The sequence below is a fragment of the Panthera tigris genome, chromosome B4 (genome assembly GCF_018350195.1).
Source record: "Panthera tigris isolate Pti1 chromosome B4, P.tigris_Pti1_mat1.1, whole genome shotgun sequence".
Taxonomy (NCBI): domain Eukaryota; kingdom Metazoa; phylum Chordata; class Mammalia; order Carnivora; family Felidae; genus Panthera; species Panthera tigris.
In genome coordinates this window covers 16,499,941-16,523,870 of record NC_056666.1, presented here as the reverse complement: position 1 = coordinate 16,523,870, position 23,930 = coordinate 16,499,941, and the positions used below count along the sequence as shown (strand labels likewise).

Genomic DNA, 23,930 nt, shown 5'->3' with positions numbered 1-23,930 from the left:
GAATAAACACCCCAAGCCCTGAACAGTTGGTGGGGGTGGGGTGGGGGGGGAGGGGACAGGAGGGAGTGCTGAGGAGGATCTTATTTTCCAGAAGCGCTGCGTTGGACATGTCCATAACATACAGGAAATGTGAGGGCACAGAGACAGCTGGCGTTCTCGTGCCCCAGCTAGTTCACGTGTGGCCCTGCGGTCCTCACAGAGAGCTCCCCGAGGAGAGGACTGGCACTTTGGTCTTACAGATGAGAAAGCTGAGGTTCCGCGTGACCTAACAGCTGGAAAGTGCCAGAACAAGGATTTGGGCCCAGGGCTGGCTGACTCCAGATACCAGGTTCTTATCCCTTCACCGCTTCTGGAACTCATGGAGGGTTATGGTTCTCATCATTACTGAAGTGGAATTTGTTCTTTTAGAGTTACTTAATCCCTCATTAAATTCATTAAAACTGCAGTCTAACCCTTCTCATTGAAAAGAAACCAGGCCACGATCAGGCAAGACTGTCCATTTTCAAAGGCTGAAGTTTGAATGGATTTAAGTGCACAGTGCTTTCAGATAGTTCAGATTGATTTACACACACACACACGCACACACACACACCCATTCAGTTTTTACCTAAGCCTGAAATAAAACTGGAAACTTTTTGTCTCCCCCCCAAATTTAAGACACTCACTTCCCTCTTTTTTTCAGACATTTAGGGATATGAACTCATCCCCTTGCCCTCTTTTTACCACAGAATTTCTAATCTAAACCCTGCCTCTAACTGGACGAAGTTCCTAAAAAGACACAAAAGATCCAACAACAAGCTAAGCCCTGTGGCTTGTGCCAGAATGCAGATGCTTGTGAAATCAATAGGACACTGTTTCTCCCCGGCTTTTTATGAATGACACGGAGAGATTTCATGGAATCCTTGCCTATGGGTGATTCAGGTGAATTGTAGCCCTCTGAACAAGTAAAGCTGAAATTTGCATTTTTTTTTAAGGTTTATTATTTATTTTGAAAGGGGGGCCAGAGAGAGAGAGGAGAGAGAGTATCCCAAGCAGGCTCAGCACTGCCAGCACAGAGCCCGAGGCGGGGCTCAAACGCGTGAACCGTGAGATCATGACCTGAACCGAAATCAAGAGTCAGACACTTAACTGACTGAGCCACCCAGGCCACCCCATGACTTTTTTTTTTTTACCTCAGTCTTTTACACAAAGAAATAGCAGCAGCAAAAGGGCGAAGCTATTAAAGACTGTGTTTCACTTGGTAGGAATAAAAATAGCTGAAACAGAAGCGAAATTGGCCAAAGTCTCGATAATGTCACAGAAAACAAAAAGTGCAAAACAGTGTCTCCCTCTGAAAAACAAAACAAAACAGAACATAGAACAATTTTGCATGTTTACATTCCCCCTAGCTTGACTAATATTCAAACAGCCTTAATAAGGCACTTTATGTCATTAGAGGAGAACATTTCCCCACAGCAAATTCTCAGAGGACATTAATAAGACATGACTCCCACTTATTTCCATGGGGAAGTCTTATGTTGCTATATATATAAATTAATGTCATCACAGATGGGTTGCCTATTATAACACATGTTTGCTCTGGGGACCCTTGGGAATTTCACTAATTATTGAATTATTCACTGTTTGCACAGAGCAGAGACAAATTCTATTAGCAGACCCTTCTGTCATGAAAGAAAGAAAAACCAAAAAAACAAAAAAAATAAAAAAACAAAAAACACGAAAAACAAAAACACTTGGCCAGGAAATGTTTTCCCTAAAACTAAGCATGATTGAGAAAGTCTGCCAAATTTTTTTTTGCTGGAGGCAGTTACTAGATTTATTTATTTATTTATTTATTCATTCATTCATTCATTCATTCATTCACTCATGTCTTCATTTATTTATTTGTAGGTTCATTCTGGAAAAAAAAAAAATCTCGCCAGTCAGGAAAGGGATGGTGAAGAGTGTTTTTGTCTATTTTTGGGTATAATTAAGACATGGGCTCCTACCTCTGGTGAGGCTCCTGTCAATTCCCCTACCCTGACAGAGACATTCTGATTCTACCTTAAATGCCGAATTTACATTAATGTGGAATTTACATTAATGTTACATTCATGTGACCTGCAGCGAATTTTTTCTTTTAATTCCATCCCAGGCAAGTTAATTCAACCTCATCTATGGAGGAAGAAGTCTCCACAGAGTATTTGGGGAGAGCTGCCCAGACAATGCTGAGGTGCAGCCAGGGCATAAGGGTCGCCTGGCAAACCGGGGGTAGGCTGTGGGCCCAGGCCACAGGAGCCACAGACCTCATTTTAGCCCAGATACCTCATTTTTAAGAGGGTGATCACCCAATTCATTAACTGCCCACCATGCAAAATACTAGAAAACACCAATCAACGATCAGGCTAAAGTACTTAAAAATCCGACATTAAGGGTGCTTGGGTGGCACAGTTGGTTGAGCATCTGACTCTTGACTATGGCTCAGGTCATAACCTTACGGTGGTGGGATCGAGTCCCCAGATGGACTCAGTGTGGAGTGTGGAGCCTGCTTGGGATTCTCTCCCCCGCCCCCATCTCCCTACGCCCCTCCCCTGCTCATACATATGCATGCTTTCTCTCTTAAAATAAATCAATAAACTTAAAAAATTCAACATTAGACAAATATAATAGTACTATCATTATGCCATCAAAAACAAATCGTATCTAACCAGTGACGCACAAGTTCACGGCAACCACAAGAGAAAAGGGGGGGGGAGATTAGTGAATCAGAAAGAAGAAAGAACTGAAAGTTCATGCTTGTGGGGCACCCGGGTGGCTCTGTCGGTCAAGTGTCCAACTCTTGATTTTGGCTCAGGTCATGATCCCAGGGTTGTGGGATCAAGCCCCACATTGGGCTCTGCACTAAGCATGGAGCCTGCTTCAGATTCTTCCTTGCTCTCTTTCCCTCTCTCTCCCTCTCCCCCCTCCTCAGGCATCCCCCCCCCCCCCAGTTTGTGCATGCACGCACTCTTCCTCTCTCGCTCTTAAAAATAAAAAGTTCACACTTACAACTAAATACCTCTGAACATGCAGAAGGGTCATAGAAAGGCTTCTACAAACATTACCATTTTACTACAACAAGTAGTACAACAAGTCCCTGTTTTCAAGTCCTATTTATAGAACGCTAAATGACTTTCCGTATCCTCAATATGGGAGACATGATATCACAAGGCACGGCCCACTTGGGTACCGCATTTGAGTTTGCCTTACTGAAGCAAATGGCTAGAGAAGCCACTGCTCTTTCTTGAACGTTCCCTGGTACCTGATCCCATTCTGTTACACTAACCAGATGGCAATCTCCTTGCATTCCGTTTGTCCTCCGCGGGCAGCCAGTTTTCTCCATCAGTGTTTTGAGGAGGCTTCCAGAATGGTTCAGGGGTGGGGGACCGCCAGCAGAGAGAGCTCGTAGCGCTTCCGTCAGGTGGCCTGGACTCCAAGTGCTGCCGCTGTCCTGGGTTGAGGGTCTTTCTGTCTCAGTAGAGGGAACAAGGCTGAGGAGGAGGAACAATGGCACCCAAAATACCGGAAGCTTTGTCCAGAAGCACATTTCCACTCTTCCTTTACCTCAAGTCAGGGTCTAATGGAGTTGGGTGGCTTGCCGTTCACGGTGTAAACTTGTAATGGGAGGAATTTCTGTGGTAAAGGGGGGAAATGAAGGCCTTAATTACTGTGGCTGCAACGTGTTTGAAAGGATTCATTAATTGGGTGGCTAAGCTGATTTGCAACGGCAAGCTGTTTCTGAACAGTAGGGGGTCTGTAGGTCATTTATAACTGCGAACAGCAGGAAACTATCATGGCTGGAGACTTTTGAACCGTAGAACATCCAAGGGGTTTGTCACACTGCCTCCTTCTAAAATAAAAAAGAGTAAAAAAGTCAGGAAGAGTAAGTTTCTCTGTTTATCTTGCACGGGGTACAAGTCACAGGAACCGGACAGGAAATACCCTCATTTTATCCCATCTTAATGTAGAACTCTGTGAGGTGTGGTTCTCATCACTCAAGTAAACAAATAAAAATAAAGAGAAAATCAATTTCTTTTTATTATTACCATTTTTTACGTTTTTTAAATGTTTACTTTTGAGAGACAGAGAGAGACAGAGTGGGAACTAGGAAGGGGCAGAGAGAGAGAGAGAGAGAGAGAGACAGAATCTGAAGCAGGCTCCAGGCTCTGAGCTGTCAGCACAGAGCCGGACCGGGGTTTGAACCCACGAACCATAAGATCATGACCTGAGCCGCAGGCGGATGCTTCACCGACTGAGCCACCCAGATGTGCCTGAGAAAATACATTTCAACAGATTACATACATCATGCTGAGTGAGAAGGTTTTAGGTAAGAAGGGTACTATGGAAGAAAATTGTCACGTCCAGAAAACACTGGTCATTTTCCAGTTTTTAATTTATTAAAAGTACGAGCTAGCAGAAAAACAAGAGTGTTTCAAGACCGCAAGAGCCACAATAAAACCACAGACTCAGTGGTCATTAAAGGCATAAAGGACAATGTTAGAGCCAATCAGCTTTCTGAAAAAAAAAAAATTAATCTCTTCAATCTGTTGCTTAAGGAACACAAATTGTTAACGGCATCTCATGTCAGATCTTGGCCCAGAAATGACCTAATAATGACTGTGAGGTAGTAACAAAGATACTGGGATTACTTTCAGGATTTAAAAAAAAGAGAGAGAGAGAGAGTTTAAGATTCTTATGTTAGCATTAAAAAATGACAGAAGATGCTACAAACATTTCTAAATGCAGTGCTTACCGTTAGAAGAAAGATAAATGGCTATTTCTCTGGAGCTCTGTGGCTTTCTAAATCTCGGAGAGTATTTTGTGATTACAAAGTCCTCTGGTTTTAAAATTCCTTGACTGTGCATTGGAAGCAGGAGAGGATTATTTCAACCCAGAGACGTTTTCGGTTGCTGTGGAGAAAACTGCTCCGGGGATACCAATGAAGGCGGGTAAAAGTGAGAACTTTCTGTCTGGCAGATTTTCAGGAAAATCAAATAAAAGTGGCTAATGAACCTAACGTTTTAGATCAATATTTACCAGTTCTCTTAGAAGTCTAAGAAAAACCTAGAATTTCTTACAGTCACGTGCCTTTTCCTCTTAAAAGATCTAGGTCAAAGGATTCCACCTTGCAGGACGGAAAGGCTTTAGTGTTAGATCGAGATTTCTTTTTTCTTTTCAGTTGCTTCTCTGTTTTATCAACCCTCAAACCGACGATTTATTGAAAAAGTAAGCTCTTTAAAGCCTTAATTTTATCAGGTGCAGAGGTTTAAAAGGTTGAAGGCATTCGAAAATCTGTAAAAAGCTGTCTTTAAACAGGAGGGAAAGTCTTTATCGGAGGCATAAAGTTCTTACCCGGGAAGTAAGTGGATGGGAGTGGGGAACTGTAATTAGCGTGTATATTCTGACCCCAGCGTCTGTGATACAAACGCCCTGTGAAACAGGCTCTCAGCAAATTCTTACGAAGGAGTGACTGAGAGAACAAAGTGGCAAATTGTATAGGAGGTAAGAAGTTACAACCCACGATTTCAAAATGCACACAGTGCATGTAAATGGTACATGAAAAACGAAGAGAAGCTGAAGGATGAAGGGAAGGGACGGAGTTCCGAGTTCGGGCCCTGGGGTAGGAGTGGGGAGGGGAGGGGGCTTCTGGAAGGAGGCAGAGGAAATGAAAAGAGAAAGCAGTTGGGAGGATTAGCAGGGTGAGGCCATCCTAAGAGAACGCTGGTAATACTCACAGAAACGTGGAAGGCAAATGCTCCCAGAAATGCCCGGCTTCTCTTTAATCGCACATCACGGAGCCCTTGGATTTGCCTGAACTGCCAAGGGCAGAGACCTGGCCTGTTTCTCCTGAGCTCTCTGGTGAGATGAGCTGCAGTTAGTGTCCAGAATCATCAGGCCAGCAGAGGCGAGAGGAGCTGGTCAGGACCCCCCCAGTTGTGACCCCAGTCGGGGGGAGAAGGGCCTGGGCTCAGGACAGAGGGACGTGGCCAGAGCCCCCTCCATCTCCACAGGGGAGACCATCTCAGCCCCGGGGGTCTCGGGGGTCGTCTGGGAGGTGACTAGAGCAAAGTAGTCCAAAAACCTACTGAGCACAGTATCACGTCCTCCCATCGCGTGCTTTCAGTCCCTCGGCTTGACCTTGTTTCCGGAATTAAGCCCTGGCTTCCCGGCCCCGCCCCAAACGAGCAGGTGCCGCATCTGTCTTCCCTGCCCAGGTCTCATTGCATAACCTGCCGGGTTGCAGCGGAACCGGATCCTGATTCGCTCTAACCGCTGGTGCCAGGACAGTGCCCCCCTTCTGAGACTCGGGGAGCTTTTTCCCGATTCCCCTATGCCGGTGTCCACCCCAGAAGTCCTATTTCCCAGCCTCGGCTTCCCTGTGGCTAAGGGATTCGCTCCCGATAGGACCCCAGCACGTGACCTCCTGCAGGAATTCTCAGCTACTCCCACCGCCTGCAGCCACCCCACCCACAGCCGCTCGACACCCCACGAGGTCGACTGCCTCCCCCTGTCACGTGCCCGAGCCTGCGCTGTTTGCCCCCAAGGCTGGCTGCGCCCCCACAGTCAGCCACCGACCACGTCCCTGTCCCTGTCCCCGTTGAGATGACGTTCAGGTGGGTCGGGGGGAAGCCCTGGATGTGGCCCCAAGTCCAGCCAAACCGCGGAGGGCCGGCAGGCGGATCGGAAGAAAGTGGGAATGATAAAGGGTAAGGAGACACTTGGCGGAACACGGCTGGTGTCACCTTCTCCTGACTCTGGGTCGTAGCCGTCTGCTTCCCCCACCAGCCTGAAACCAACCTTTCTCAAACATGGTTGTATCTGCAATCGAAACCAACGTCGAGGGGTAGTACGTTTCAGATGTTAGCTAAGCAAATGCATAAAGAAGGAGCTAATTTCCTCCTGACTGATAGTTACAAGGCATTTAGCCCCCTTGGGACCACTCACGTCTGCTGCAGTATGTCTTGATATACAGATACTTTGTGCCATCACAGGAAGATGCAGGGGACCGGAAGTGGGAGGGAAGACGGGGACTGACCAGTCCTTCCTTCAGCGTGGATTCTGTGCCTTTTGGTATATCCTACCTTTCAACTTCTTCAGGTCTTATAATGTATTGACATGGATTCCCTGCCTTGACCTAGAAAGAATTTAAAGGGGCCCACCGGGAAACGTAAAATACACATCAGCAATTTAAGAGACTAAAACGAGGAGAAAGCCATCTTGTGGGTATAGTTCTGGCATGCCCAGTACAGTTTTGCAGGTTGTGCACTGTACAACTTTAGGGATCATCATTCACTTCCGTAGTCATCACAGATTTATATATCCATTTCAACAATTTCCCAGCAAATTTCCTCAGGAAAGGAGGCTTTGAGCTGGTGACAGGGTTTTGTGCGTGCCTCTTCAGCATTCAGCCTTGGGGGGGCCTTTCTCAGGCAGTAATAGGAGGTCCTACAACTCTGAGCTACCTCTGGGCCCAGTTTCTCCCCAGGTGCTCCTTTACGTGGTCTTCTTCCCTCTTTTTCCAAGACACTAACCTCTCTAAATAAAAATGTTTATTATCACTTTTTGAGTGTCTTTTATGCCTAGGCACGGTGCTAAGCAACTTCATGTGTATTTTCTCATGTGATATCGATGGAACCTAATGAACTCATTGTACATCTCAGAAATACTCGGTGTCACACGGACGGTAGGTGCCGCAAGAAATCCAGGCCCGTCCGCATTGAAACTGGTGTTTACACCACGGAGCAACCTTGGGTTGTGATGAGGTCCCTTGATTCTACTTGTAAGTGCAAGCTTCTCTTACAGCACGGCATGGGTGGGGGGCGGGGGGGATACACAGAGGAATCAGAGGAGAGCCCATCATCAAGGAAATGATCTGCTACATTCTGATTTTCGAATTCTTCCCCAAACCTTTCAGCCCAAAAATTCTCAGAGGAAAAAAAAAATGTAAGCAAAAAATAGAACTTTGAAACCAATAGAATCTCAGGTTCTACTTTTCAATACTACCTAACAGGGCAACGTAGCAGGCGTGTGAGACAAATGCTACCTGTTCACGAAACGATGTCTCAGAGGGAAAGCAGGATATTCCACTGAGAAGACAGCCCCTACAGGGTAGGGAATACCTTACACAACTTCTGATTCTGCGACACGGAAGTAACAATTAGAAAATGTCAATTTGTTTTGACTTTAGACCTTTTGGCCATCTTCGATTCGGAAGCTGGTAGTAAAAATGATTCTTAAAAGAAACATACATTTCATGTGCAGCTTTCAAGCAACATTCTTCTTCTCCTTATGAAAGCCATATATACTCACTAATTAAAAAACCATAGGGGCACCTGGGTGGCTCAGTTAAGCGTCTGACTTCGGCTCAGGTCATGATCTCACAGATCACGAGTTCCAGCCCCGCATCGGGCTCTGTGCTGACAGCTCAGAGCCTGGATCCTGCTTCGGATTCTTTGTCTCCCCCTGCCCTCTCTCTCTGCCCCTCTCCCACTTGGGCTCTGTCTCTGTCCCTCAAAAAATGAATGAATGTTAAAAAAAATTTTTTTAATTTTTAAAAATAAAAAATAAAAGAAACTAAAGAAAACACCTAAGAGTATAAAAAAAAGTGGCCTCTGTATTATGTGTATCTTTTTTTAGTTTATGTCTTTTAGTTTATCTCTTTCGATTATTTTAACGAAATTTGAATTATGTTATATGCATGATTTTGAAGCTCGTTGTTATTCATCTCAGGTCAGTCTCACCGTAAATGGATCCATTTTAGAAGTCATTTCAAAAATTCACCTTCCCATTGGGCTTTGATGAATCCTCATTTATAGCTTGCTTTCCATGTCATTGGTGTCTTTCCATGATTCTCTCTGTGGGAACAAAGCTTTGAGGGGCAGACTTTGCTGGGCTCCCAGCCTCTATCCATCCGCCTCACTTTTCCAGGCTCCCGAGAAGTGAGGCACGTGACATAGCTGATGTCCGCTGGGGACAGCAAAGGGAGCGTCCGGAAGGCAGAAACGACGCTGCATGTGGCCCCAGGGACTTAAGGAGCCGGAGGCCAAGGGCTGGAGCCAGAAGACCGAAGAAGGAGCCTAAACAGGAAAGTGATCAGCCGAGTCACGAGTCACGGTGGGAGCCCCTGGCGCCCTGTCCCTGCAGTTTGGATTGAGTGAAACCGATAAGCCCCTACATCTGGATGTCTGTGAGGTCCCTTTTGCCAAGTCTTCCGTTCGTCTGTGCCGGATGCAAACACGGGTGCCCCTGGAGACAACAATGATCCGCGTTGTCATCCTTTTCTGCTTCTCGAAGTGACTTTTTCAGACATGGAAAAAGCTAACAGAAGCGGAGAGTGGCTCTGACGAGGTCCAGTGACCACTTCGTTTCACAACTCCTTTCTGACTCACTCTGGGTGAATCACTGTGTCAGTAGGTGTATTAGTCATCTACTTCTGCATAACAGATTGACACAGATTTAGACCATAAACAGGACACATTTGTTACCTCACCATTTCTGTGGGGCGGGAGCCCCGACATGGCTGACGTGCGGTCTCTGTTTTCAAGCCTCGTCAGGCCGCAACCCAGGCGTCGGGCAGGGCTGGGGTTTCTCTTGAAGACTTGCCCTGGAAGGATGGCCTGTCAAACGCGTGTGACTGTTGGCAATCTTACGAATTCTAATCACAGAGGGACATTTCCTATTTCACTGGGCAGAAGGGAATCACACATCCCACCCACAGGGGGGCAGGGGAGACGGGTACCGTAAGGAGGTGAACACCGAGAAGTGGGGGTCATCGTGGGGCATGAGTTGTCGAAGGGAAGGGCACAGGCAATTATGTAAGTAATTATGGCCACTTCACATTCCGAAAGGCTGTATTTTTCATCCATGTTCTTTGCTGGGTAAGTGGAGACACTGGAACTTCTTACAACATCTTTCTCGATCTTCTGGCCACACCCCAACTTTACTTGTTTCCAAGCCCTCCCGGGGTTAGCCACAAATATTACGAAGGATATATTCAACATTTAATATTTACTCAGAATCTTGAGCGCCAGTCTAAAACATGGAATTTTTTCCTTTTTAATTTCTTATTTGCTTGTTCCTAAAACGAAGCTCTAATCCTTTGTAATTTGAGATGAAAGGGTATTAAGGTACACAACCGTCGAATATATTTTTTATTCCACAAACCCAAACCATTGCGGTTTCTAGAATATTTTTAGAAAAATAGCAGAATCCTTATTTAACATTTTATCCTGCTTTTTTTTTTTTTTTTTTTTTTAGTTTATTTACTTGAGAGAAAGAATAAGAGAGAGCAGGGGAGGGGCAGAGACAGAATCCCAAGCGTAGAGCCTGACATGGGGCTCAGTCTCACAAACTGTGAGATCATGACCTGAGTGGAGATCAAGAATCATCTGGGGGCACCTGGGTGGCTCAGTCGGCTGAGCATCCGACTTTGGCTCAGGTCATGATCTCCCAGTCCGTGAGTTCAAGCCCCGCATCGGGCTCTGTGCTGACAGCTCAGAGCCTGGAGCCTGCTTCAGATTCTGTATCTCCCTCTCTCTCTGCCCCAACCCACTCGCATTCTGTCTCCACCTCTCTCAAAAATAAACAAACATTAAAAAATTTAAAAAAAAAAGAGTCATCTGACTGAGCCACCCAGGGGCCCCTTTATCCCGCTCTCAAGATTAAGATGTTGGTGTTAACGGATAGATATCAGAATTATGTGATGTGCTGAAATTTCTGTCTGTTGAATATCCTTTAAGTTAAAGACAATTTTAAAAAGTTTTTAACTCAAATATTGCCAGAAAGGATGGTTCAACATTTATGTTGATTTAACTAATGGCATTCACAAGAATTCTACAAAATAAATTGTTCAGTGCTTCTTACTTGGTGGATTTCCTTCTCAGTATGGAAAGAGAGCTTTCCAATATTTATCCCATTCCTAGGCACATTGTATAACAAGAAAAGTTAGCTTTAAACATTTGTGTATAATGTTACATAGATCATAACTATGTCATATGTCTATGGTAAGAATATTACTATAAATTAAGTATTAATAGTTCCCCACTGGTGTAGGAATATATAGGTGATTTTTCCTTCTTTTTTCTAGATTTTCCACATTTTTATAGTAAATATGTGTCATTTTGCACAGGAGGGAAAAAATAGTCATTTTTAAAAGAGGATTGGAATAAATAATTTTCCTTTTCTAAATCATGTATTTGTTTCAGCGTCAAAGCTCTCTTGTAAAAAATTTTTGGGGGGCGCCCAGGTGGCTCAATCAGTTGAATGTCTGACTCTCGATGTCGGGTCAGGTCATGATCTCACGTTCGTGAGATCGAGCCCCACGTCAAGCTCTGCAGTGACAGCACAGAGCCTGCTTGGGATTCTCTCCCACCCTCTCTTTCTGCTGCCCCCCTCCCAAAATAAATCAATAAACTTTTAAAACTTTTCATTTAAAGGAGGGCATCCTAATACATAAATGCAAGAAGAGTAATAATTGTGTTTTGGTAGGATAGTATTTTTTAAATTATTATTATTAAGTAAAACTCTACTCCTCTAACATGGGGCTCAAACTCGCAACCCCAAGATCGAGAGTCTCATGCTCTACTGACTGAGCCAGCCAGGCACCCCCTTGTTTGGGAAAGTACTTTTTATTGTTTGTGGAACTCTACAACAGCTGAGGGCTCTTTGCAATACTTTGAAAACTGCAAGCCACGATGATTTCTAGAGTTAAAGCAGGCTGTGATGGTAACAGGAATCAGAGAGACATGGAGGCGGGGGGAAGAATATTGGCCCCAGGTAGGATATTTTATGGATGCTTTGAGCCTTCTCCTAATTTTTTAAGATGGGGGTATCACCTGCTTTTATCGCATTTTGGTACCTGGCACAGCTAGGAGCTCAGTAAATGGACTGTCATCACTCTGCAATGATTATGCAAGCTCTACAGTACAATTCCGTGAAAAGTTCCCCTCCAGTCCCTCTGTCTTCGGCTCCTTCTCCAGGCCACTTTCCTTCACTTCTCTTTCCCTGAGCTTCTCTAGGTTCTAGTATTCAAGGTATTTTCTCAGGGCCGTCAGCGCCCTTTCTCCCCTCTACTGCCAAATCTATAATTTGCTTGGTTTGATTTTCCCTAAGACCCAGCTCAGATAACACGTTCTTTTACATTTTTTTTTAATGTTTATTTTTGAGAGAGAGAGAGAGAGAGAGAGAGAGAGACAGAGCGTGAGTGGGGGAGGGGCAGAGAGAGAGAGGGAGATGCAGAATCTGAAGCAGGCCCCCGGCGCTGAGCTGTCAGCACAGAGCCCGACGCGGGGCTGGAACTCAAAAACCGTGAGATCGTGACCTGAGCGGAAGCTGGACGCTTAACCGACTGAGCCACCCAGGCGCCCCAACTAACACGTTCTTTTAAAGAAAGGCCCCACGATTCCCATGCGGTAGTAGAATCGGCATCCTCTTTGCTTTGTGAGACTTTGTTTTCATCCTACTGGTCCCAGGATGTGGTGATATAGACGTCTGTCTTATCTCACCCATTACTGGGCCCGGGTCTTCACCATTTTTGTAGCCCTAGCATCAAGAACTGCATGCAATATGTAGCAAGCACCCGGGAATGGAAAATGGCCACCATCAGTGAGCTCTGACGTAGCCAGCAGCCACTTACCTGTGTTGGTTAGACGGAAGGCTGCTACCATTGGAAAACAAGGAGGAGGGGAATCACCATTTTGGGAACCTATTGCTAAATGTAGAATCATAGGATGATTATGCATGAGCCAAACTCCTATGTGAGAGAGAGGGCAGGCTCTGCGAACAGAAGATATCGGGAAGATATACCAACATCGGGAAGCTACCAACTTCAAAAAAAAACCCCTTTTTTTTTTTAACGTTTATCTATTTTTTGAGAGACAGACAGAGCACAAGTGGGGGAGGGGCAGAGAGCGAGGGAGTCACAGATTCCGAAGCAGGCTCCAGGCTCTGAGCTGTCAGCCCAGGCCCGACACGGGGCTCGAACTCACCAACCATGAGATCATGACCCGAACCAAAGTCAGATGCCCAACCGACTGGGCCCCCCCCAGGCGCCCCAATACCAGCTTTTAAAGTGTTCATGAGTTCTGACGATGGGCACAAGGCACTTCAAACCCATCCAGAAATTTTTCCCACAGGATGTTAAAATGTAAAGCATTGAGGAAAGAGAACTTCCTTTCCAGTGTATTTGTTAAACCTGTGCATCCAAGATGGAGGACAAGCATCACTTTTCCAAATGGTTTAAATCCGTCCGTCAATAATTACCCACAAAGCCGCTGACAGCTGGACAGAGGAGCACGCGTGTGCGTGAGACATATGGCTTCTCTTCATTTTCTCATGTCAACCTCGGTCTGACTCTGAGCCTCCAAGCACGCTGGCTGGAGGGAAATTCCATCCTCAGGTGGGGGAAAGGTCCCAGGTCAAACATCAGGGAGCCCTTCCAGTCCATGGGGTTCTCTGGTCATCGCTAAGAGTCTCCTGATCCCCACTTCCGTGGTCTGCTTCTATTTACTGCCTCTCTTGCTTCCACTCTGCATCCTTGCTGAGACTGGAAACCCCTCTGTCACTTCTAGGTGCTCCCCTGAAGTCGTGTCACCCAGAGCACCACAGCAGGGCAGTGAGCCAGGATCTGGTTCTTCCCGGACTGATGCATGAGTAGGCGACATTTCCCTTCTTTTTCTCCCTTCTCTCAAGAACGCTTTCTTCTCTTCCCTTATCCTCAGGGAACCCTGGCATACTCTTTTTTCTTTTTTTTTTTTTTTTCTTTTAATGTTTATTTATTTCTGGGACAGAGAGAGACAGAGCATGAATGGGGGAGGGTCAGAGAGAGAAGGAGACGCAGAATCCGAAGCAGGCCGGGCTGTGAGCTGTCAGCACAGAGCCCGACTCGGGGCTCGAACTCACAGATCACGACCTGAGCCGAAGTCGGACGCTCAACCAACTGAGCCACCCAGGGGCCCCCTGGCATACTCTTTTGGATGCAAGTTGGCTCTTATGAAAGATAAGAGGACCCTTTGATATCAAACAGGTCTGCCTTCTCGGTGCAAAACCCCTGAGGCCGAGAAGCACTAAGATCCCAACTTCTGGGTCAGAATAGGGCAGGACACATAAAGTGTTGATAGGGGAAATAATCCCAGAATAGTCAATGTGAGAAAGCAGAAGTTGTCCTTGCCATTTGTTGGGGAAAAAAAAAAAAAGGGGATTCCCTTCCGAGTAAATGTTCCAGAAATAATTTCCAGAAAACCTTTACATCAACACATAATAATGCAGTTCAGGGAGCACCCGTTCAGCACCTGCTCTGTGCGAGTTACTGTTACAGCTTACGCGCAACACGAAGACCTATACTGTCGGATCTTCCAGGCGCTAGTCCTGGTGGGAGACTGCGGCCCATCCCCAAACATCAATAATCCAAAGTGGTTCAGGATACATCCTGTGTTGTGCGTGTGAGTGGAGGAAAGTACTTCATTCTTAGTGGACCACCTCCGGTGAGAAAAATAACCCCATCCAGGGATTTCCTTTTTTTTTTTTTTTTAAGTTTATTTATTTGTTTGGAGAGGGAGAGAGAGAGAGCGCACACATGAGTGGGAAGGGGCACAGAGAGGGAGACAGAATCCCAAGCCGACTCTGCACCATCAGTATGGAGCCCGATTCAGGGCTCAAACTCACAAACCAGAAGATCAGGCCTGAGCCAAAATCAAGAGTCGGACGCTTAACCGACTGAGCCACCGAGGTGCCCCTAGGGAATTCCCTTTTAATCAAATTTTGGAGAATTGAAAGGAAAATAAAAGAGATCGTCTCAACTAGGGTTTGTAAAGACTGGGAGCTAAGAAACGGCGCAGGCTCACCCTAAGCAGTGGGCTTCCACCTTGCTTTTTTGCCTCCCTAACTGCTCCCCACACACTCTTTCCCGACCACCCAAGCCTCCAATTAGCAATTTCTCTGAGCTTTGACTCATTCCATCCTTTACAACTTTCTCAAGTCTCCTCTGACCTCAATACGTACCTTCACGTCTTCCTGTAAGTTTCTTCCATTGTGCTTCCTTCAATAACAATTAAAAGTTCTGTGTGAAATCATTTATTTACTGATTTCTTTTCCCGGGTGCCTGGATGGCCTGCCTGGGATTCTCCCTTTCTCTCTGACCCTCCCCCAGCTTGTGTGTGTGTGTGCGTGCGCGCACACGCCTTCTCTCTCTCCCAATAAGTAAACTTAAAGAAAAAATTCAGTCTTTCCTACAGGCCTGCAAGGTCCACAGGAGGAAGGACTGTGTCTTCCTGTCACTTCTGTATCCCCGTTTCCACACGGTGCCTTGCATACAGTGGATGCTGAATAAATACCTGATGAACGAATAAATGAATACTTGAATGAATGGCCCAGAGGAGGAGAGGTTGATTAGAACTGTGTGATCCCTGTGTGGATAAAAGAGAATGGGTGCGATCAGGACACACTTGCTGCTGGGAAAAAGGGAGGACAGCTTAATAGAAAGTAGCTCAACCACTGAAAAAGAAATAGTCACAGTCAAGATGATAAGGTGCTAAACGGAGAAAATGATATCATGGGGAGCCATGCTCTGATCTCTTATTCTACTTAGCATCCTCCTCTTCTAAAGATGAAAAGATTAAAAAAAAAACCCAAAAACAAAAAACCTCCAGCTAATACATGGGCCTCACTTGCCAAACTGAGCACCTTTGTGCAAATAATTGCTACGTTCCAGGATTCCTACTGTGAAAGGTACATTGCAAACACCTAGATCGGACCTTCCTTGAACTGGAGGGCATTTCTATATTACAAGGAGAACCCTTGTTGGGTCCCATAACTGCTGGTAAAGAGCCCTGGATTCAGGAAAGTTGAAGCCTCAGCTTGACCTGGTATCATTCACATAGTCCATGATGTGAATGGTGCCCCCCAGGGGTGTGCAGTGCAGTGGCCCTATTCACTACATTTTGGAACTGCCGATTTCATTAATTTCCCAGAGAAACAGAACCAATAGGAGATATATAGATAAAGGTTAGATAGATAGATGATAGATAGATAGACACATACGTAATAGAAAGATAGGCAGACATTGACTGATTGATTCACTGATTATAAGGACTTGGATCATATGATTATGGAAGCTGAGAAGTCCCAGTACATCTAGTCCAAAGGCCTTAGAACCAGGGGACCTGGTGGTATAAGTTCCAGTGCAAGTCCAAAGGCAGGAGAAGACTGATGTCCCAGCTGAGAGATTCTCAAGTAGAGAGAGTGACTTCCTCCTTCACTTTTTTCTATTCAGACCCTCAGCTGACTAGACGAGGCCCACCCACATTTAGAAGGGCCATCTGTTTTACTCTGCCCACTGATTAAAATGCTAATTTCATCCAGAAACACCCCTCACAGACACTTTCAAAAACAATGTGGAACCAATTATCTGGGCAACCCATGGCCCTGTCAAGTTGACACATAATATGAACTATCCTGTCAATATAATATTATTGAAACCCAATTTCCTGTCAAAGTAGAACTTCTGGAAACTCAGCTTCTCTCTGAAACTATATAGCATGTTCCATTTGAATTTCTTTAGATTTTAGAGTTGAAGAGAGTGTGAAAAGATTAAGGCTAAGCTAGGGGAATACTGGAGGTGAGGGTGCTTTGGGATAGCATCAGAAATCACAGATGGGGTGCCTTCATGTTGACCTAAAACTGGTTCTCATCACCCAGTTTCTAAGATAATATTGTTCTTATTTTTCAAATGTCATTTGAAAAGAACAACAGACTCTGGCAAACTTCGCTGAGAATATCTGGTCCTCATTGATATACATTCATTCCCCAAACTGAAGTTCGATCCAATCTACTCAGGGTGGTCAGGAATGAGTCAGAAGAGAATATAATGAGCAGCCCTGGGAGTTAAGAAAAAGGTTTCAGGCAGGTGTAAATTTAAATTCCAGGCTCGGTCATCCGTAAGATTCGTGAGCTTGGTCAGTTTACTGGATATCTGTGAACTCCAATGTCCTAATCTCTGAAATGCAGACGATGATATAGTACCTATTTTGTGTGAGGATTAAATGAGAGAGAAAGCACATGTAAAGCACAGCACCTGGCACTGAAAATGTCAGGTGAATATTACTGTTATTATTATAAAAGCCCAGATTTTGTTAGAATCCTTCCTTCTCACTCAACTTCCCAGAGATCGTCCGTGACTGCCCAATCCTGGATTGATTTCCAGCTGCGCTCCATCAATACCTTTTGTCAGGCTATCAATATATAACAAGACTTCTGGTTAAACATCGTGTATGTTCATCTCTGAGCTGTCCTCCAATGTAACTGTAATAATGTAATGCAATTATATTGACCATTGTAATGACAATAGAGGATTTTTTAATAAAAGAAGCACAACCCTTCAAATAAGGAGAACAGAGAAGGGATGAAAGTGTAAAAAAAAAAAAAGAGAGAGAGAAGAAAAACCTTGGAAAGATGAAAATGGATGAATGGATATTCATGTGTGTGTGTGTGTGTGTGTGTGTACTACTATTAAAAGTTTCTTGTATATTCTTCCAGAGAAATGCTGTGCATATATGTGTGTGTATGCGTATGTATACACATTTGTGCGTGTATTTATAGCTTATCTCTAGAAGAATATACAAGAAACTTCCAACAGTACTCGCCAGTGGCTGAGGGATGGGGGTTGGAGCATGGGGGGTGTAGGGGTTCCCCATCCTCTTGAATCTTTTAATTTGTGTACCCTATATATGCATTATCTATTCATTCATGATGGTGACGATAAATGTAACAAATACAGTGAAATACCTCATTTGTTGTTCTCAGTGCTGATATTTGCAATTCAGCTTGAAATCCTGAAATCACACCCCACCCCAATGCCCCAGGGAATAGTCATCCTGGAGAAGGAGGAGTGGGTAGTGCTGGGAAACAAGCTGTTCTTGCGCCCCTGGCACTATGATCCCTTGCTCTGGGTCGCTGTCTCTGGAAATACTTCATGCTTTGCTGCTGGCGACTTGGAGTCATATTGACTCTCCCTTTGGTTTGAACCAGAATGCTACCTCATGGCCAGTTCCATTCCACCCTGATCTAGTCTACTTTTCATGACCTCTGCTCCCTCTTGCCCAGGGAGGGAGTTCAGACAGATAAAAGTCCTTGTTGTCCGTACTTCCTTTCCTTTTTCATTTCTTTCAAAGTCAGCTTACTGACTCAAGAGCCAGACTGCCCAGGCTTCATTTTCACCGCAGCCACTTGCTAGCTGTGTGATCTTCCACGACTTTCTTAAACTTTCTTTCTTTTTTTGTTTGTTTTTAATATAATTTATTGTCAAATTGGCTAACATACAGAGTGTACCCTGTGCTCTTGGTTTGGGGGTAGTTTCGGTGGTTCATTGCTTCCACACAACACCCAGTGCTCATCCCAACAAGTGTCCTCCTCAATGCCCATCACCCATTTTCCCCTCTCACCCACCCCCCCATCAACCCTCAATTTGTTCTCTGTACTTAAGAGTCTCTTACGGTTTGCCTCCCTCCCTCTCTGTTTGTAACTATTTTTTCTCCTTTCCTTCCCTCATCGTCTTCTGTTAAGTTTCTCAAGTTCCGCGTATGAGTGAAAACATATGATATCTGTCTTTTTCCTAAACTTTCTATCAGTTTTCTGTGATGAGAGGATAAAAATAGAAAACTTGCCTTCATAGAGCTGTTGTGAGAATTTACCCGAATTAAATTAAATAACAATACAATCAATGACTTGTCCATGTCATATTGGAAGTCTCAATGAGCGTTAGGCGTTACATGTATATTTACATAGTGTCATACTCAGATATTTATTGAGCATGCCTACATCACTATATGCTGCTTATATAGTGATGAATGGAGCATGATCACTACCCACCATCACAGCTTGTCAGAGAAAAGCAAGCAGTCCAACAGAATGCAGCAGGAACGTCTATGAGAGAGGTATATACACTGTCTTCTATGGGAATCCCTTACCCCATGGTAGGCCATGAAAGGCAAGTTGACTTGAGCACTATAGTAAAATAGAGAAGTCCGTGTGAAATCAAGTGAAGCAGGGAGGTTAGAAATATCCTTGAACAAAATGATTATCACTGAGCACAAATTGCCATCCAGCTTCAGCTCTCAAGGATGCCTCTGGTGACATATAAATAAGACCTTCAAGGTGATGCCATAAGGAGTCACGGCTAATTCTGGCTCGTTAGCAGCAGACAGAAGCCTTCAAGCACTTCCTTGGTCTAAGGGGGTGGAAAGCTGCTTAATAGGTTAGAGTTTTAGTTTTGCAACATGAAAGAGTTTTAGTTATACAACAATGTGAATATACTTACTAGTGAACTATACCCATAAAAATGGTTACAATAGTACATTTTATGGTATGTGTTCTCTACCAAATTCTTAAAAATGAATGGAAGCATGGATTTAAAGCAATTCAACTGGGTAGAGGTGAAGGTACCCACTAATGTCTTCATATCTTCCTGCTGGCATCTATCCACTGCCCTAACTCAATGTTTGCCCAGCAAGGAAACTCCTCCTACCTGCAAAGTGCTCTTTCTATACACAAAAGAAAGAGAGGGGAAAACATTGAAGAGACTGCACACTGGAGGAACCTGGATGCTTTATAAATATACTTTATCTAGGCCCCATCCCTAGAGATCTGATTGAATTGGATTAGGGAAGGGGCAGGACATTGATACTTTTAAAAGCACCCCCCCCCCAAGTGATTTTCACAGTGACTCTAGAAAACTCTTTTTCTTTCACTTGGGCTTTGGGTTCCATAAAAGTGGATCCCAGGGAGGCTGTATTTGGTTGAGTATAGGTGACTCCCTGCTGACTCTTACACTTTTGTTCTCTCCTAGGTCCGTTCATGTACTCAACTGTACTGAAATCTTTCCCTCCGGTAACTTGTGCCTGATCTCTCTTCTCCTTCACCAGTCTTCTTGAAACTGCTCTTACCAAGGTCACAAATGACTCTTAAAGCTAAATCCAGCAGACAGCTTTCCACCCTTGTCTCGGTTGACAAGTGGCAGCATTTGGTAGAGCCTACCCCTCACCCACCTTCCTTCTTGAAGTGTGTCCTTTGATTGGCTTTCAGAATATTCTAGCAGAGTCCTCCCTCTCCTACTGCTTCTTTTGAGTTCCCTTATAGGTTTGCATCCTGCTCCCCGATGTTGATATTAACATGCCCCTGGATTCTGCCTGATGCCCTCTTTTATTATTTTAGTATTTAAATTCTTCCATTGATTCAATGGTGTTAACAAACGTTATTGGGTACCATCATGAGGCAAGGACTACTGAAGGTCCCAGAAATTCATCAATGAATCAAACTAGATATTGGTTCCTGCTTTCATTACACTGGGGTAGAAATAAAAGGGAAATATTAAAGAATTAGGAGTGTTTTGGAAACAAGCAGGAGGCTGAGTTGAAGAACAACAGGATGGGAGCCTAGCTTAATGAAAATGACTTGAAGGATCGAATGGGTCTAACTCTTGAAGCTGGGAAGAAAGCACATTCCAAGTGGAGGGATTAGCAAAGTCCCTGAGGGAAGAGAGTTCTACTTTCTGACATGCTGAGAAAGGATTAGTAGGCTGGTGTGTGGGTGGTGAGCCTTTGGCAAGCCAGAGACAGATCATATGGGTCCTATCGGTCATGGCAAAAAGGTTGAGTAGCCTTCTAACTGTAATTAAAAGCTATTGAAAGGTATTGAGTTGTGGAGTGACATATGACCCACATTTTAATAAAGTCACTTGCTGCACATTGGAGGACAAATGGAGGACAACAGAAGCAGAAATATGGAGATCAGGTAGCAGGCTACTTTTGTATTTCAGGCAAGAGATAATGGTGGTTGGACTGGGGAGCAGCCATAGAAAGAGGGAGACATGGACGAGTCCAAGAGCTTATCTGGGGAGAACTGAATAGACATGGTGACAGATATAGAGCGTGAGTGAAAGAGACGAAGTAAGAATGGCTCCAAGTTGTCTAGACTGAATGACTGGATAGCTCATGTTGCCATTCACAAAATGGAGAACAGAGTAGTAACAGCATGGGGGGAAAGGCTGTGTTCTATTTGGGTAAATCCGAGGTATGTATGAAATATTCAAGTAGACCAGTCAAGTAGACATGTTAAAAGTCCCAAGCACAAGTTAAGGCTAAAGATACAAATTTGAGATTTATTAGCATGAACATGCTATTTATTCATTCTCATGCTTACTTCTTTTTCCAGGATCTTATTTTTCTTTTCATTAAATGACTATTTACGAAAACAAAATCAATTACTCACCATACATTTCACAGAAGTCCTAAGTAGAATGGGTTATAAATGTAACACTATATCAAAAGGGAGGATCCACACTATATCACAAGTCAAGATCCACAAGAATTCTCTCTTTAGAGCTGATCAAGTTGAACAATGACCTAATAAATTAAGTCCATGATCAGCTTGGGATCACTTACACCTATGTTGACAGAGTTACTACCTTTTCCTGGCCTATAACATGATCTTTTTTTTATTTCAAAAAGAGGAGGAAGGTTTTTTTTATTATTATTATTAAATTTTTTTAATGTTCATTTATTTTTGAGAGAGAGACAGAGTGTGAGCAGGGCAAGGGCAGAGGGAGGGAGACACAGAATCTGAAGCAGACTCCAGTCTGGGAGCTGTCAGCACAGAGCCTGACACGGGGCTCAAACTCACAGACCGCGAGATCATGACCTGAACCGAAGTCAGACGCTTAACGGACAGAGCCACCCAGGCACCCCAAAGAGGAATAAGTTTTTAGTAATAAATTAATTTCAAAACAAATGTACTAAGCATCTGGCATTTCTCTCAAATTGCATCAAAATAATGCACAAAATAATACCTTATTTGGACTTAACAGAACAATGGAGAAGGAGAAATGTCCCCCAGATTTCCAAGCACACTTAATACAGAAGTAGTTCTTTGTGTAAATGTCCTTCCAATAATTCCTTCTTAATCTGTCTAAAGTCCATTAAGTACTTTGCTGGGTGTAGTGCTACTTGTAGCCTTTAAAGGTAAATATGGTAAAAGAGAAGTTAAAAGGGTCACAAAGGGTAGGATCTGCTTACCATTTGGAAGCTTTGTGACAACGAGCAAATATTGCCCAGTGGATCTGGGCTATCTTGAGTTTGTTGTTGGTATCTTTCGTATTTTTACAATCTGTCAAGACAGTACTGACTGTGGCCTCAACTCTAGATTTTTCTGTTATCAGTCATCAGTATAATATCTCAACCTCCTTCCTTCAAAACTGTAAGTTCATAACGCGCATGCGATTTGGGGTGTGGCCTTCAGCTGCCTGGTCAGCACGGATGGTGCCTTCATTTCTGACTCAGCTCTTCATGCCCTGATGCGATCACTGATGCCAGAGACATGAATCCTTAGGGGTGATGGGGTTGATCATCCCTGTGGCGGTTGTTTTGGCCTCAAAACATAGTTTTGGCTCTTGAGTTCATAGTTTACACAGTCGTCACTTTTCTCTTTGGCTTTTTACAGCATTTTACTACTGGATGCGTTACTATCAGATACAATGGAAACTGAAATACCATTAAGTGAAGAGAACAAAGTGAGAGCTAAAGAAAAACACCCCAAAAAACCCCCAGCACGATCACGGATGTTGATGGCTACCCAGGTATCCCTAGCGGTCCTTGAAGCACTACGTTGCCTTAGTCTTTTTGAGTGCCTTAGGGTCGGTGGTGGCGACTAAAGCAGCTTAGGTTGGCCCATCGCGAGAACTCTTGGAGGAAGAGTGACTGTGTTCTTTCCACCAAGAACATAGTCTCATTCTCCTTAGGCATTTTTTAAAACATCTGTTCCTTTTTTTGTGTGTGTGTCTAGGTCCATGTGATATGTATTGGCAGAACTATCCTCTTAAATAAATCATTTCTTACGAGAGAGAGAGAGAGAGAGAGAGAGAGCGAGTATTTTGTAAGCGTTTCTTTGATATCCTGAGGCTTGGCAACTGTGGAATATGTTCGGTTGAAGACAGTCCAAAAGGACGCAGCGGCTTGGATACTCGAAAGGTCAACTTCAGGAGGGGTTACCTGATGCCACCCTGGCCTCCCCAGACCTGTTCTCCTGCCTCCTCTCGGCCCTCATAGAAACCCCTGAGTGCTGAGATGTTGCTGTTGGTCGGGAAGGCGTTCTGACTTTTAAACAAGAACAGGGAGGAAGCGAAACAAGCACGATGACTGCACACATCTTGAGGGGGAGCTCGGAGGAAAGCTGTGGCTTCCGAAGTTCCAGTTGGCTGAGGCTCTCTGGAGATGATGCCAGATTCTCTGTTGCTTGGCAGGGGAGTCTCCGTCAGCTGCTCAGGCAGAGCCCGCAACTGGAGCTGCTTCCTTCTTTATGCCCTGCAAGCTTGGCCCAGGGGGTCCTCCCGGGGTGAGGAGTGGCCCTGTGGATGGTGGAGGCGGGAGTCCCGCCACCTCTGTGGGACACACGCCGCGCGTGCTGGAGCCAGACGGTTGTTTCTGGCAGGGCTGTGGTCCAGCTGGGGAGGCGGCCCACAGCAGAGTCACGGCCCCCGTGGGGTCCACAGCGTATGGAAACTTGACTCTTCTGACAAAAGCGACTCTTGCACAACCCGTGTCTAGTCACAGCCTATTGATATGCGGGAGCAAAGGCCCAGAGAGGAGTCTGGACGCTCCAAGGAAAAAAATCAAGACTTCTTATGGAGACCCAAGATCAACAACACGGAACGCATAGGGACTGTAGAGATTTTGCTCATCTCTTAATCCAGTATTTCCTGAAAGGAGTCAAATCTTGCCTGATGAACAAACTGCCATTTTCAGAGAAGTGGACGCCTGGAGACTATCAACCCCACATCCTTCCTTCTTCTCTGTTAGAAACTCCAAGTCTCCTCCTCTATCCCCATAGCTCAAGAGCCAGGACCTCTGGGTTTTGGAATTAACCCCTAG

General features: G+C 44.7%; 1 protein-coding gene across 1 annotated transcript in view; it reads right to left on the bottom strand.

The window, feature by feature from the left end:
• SLC39A12 (solute carrier family 39 member 12) overlaps nt 1-3,586 on the bottom strand; it is an 83,854-nt gene extending 80,268 nt beyond the window's left edge. The window contains exon 1 of the mRNA XM_042993659.1: nt 3,305-3,586. Within this exon, the coding sequence (XP_042849593.1) occupies nt 3,305-3,565 (261 nt within the window). The 5' untranslated portion in view covers nt 3,566-3,586. The remainder of the gene's footprint in view (nt 1-3,304) is intronic.
• Nucleotides 3,587-23,930: the final 20,344 nt, after the last annotated feature.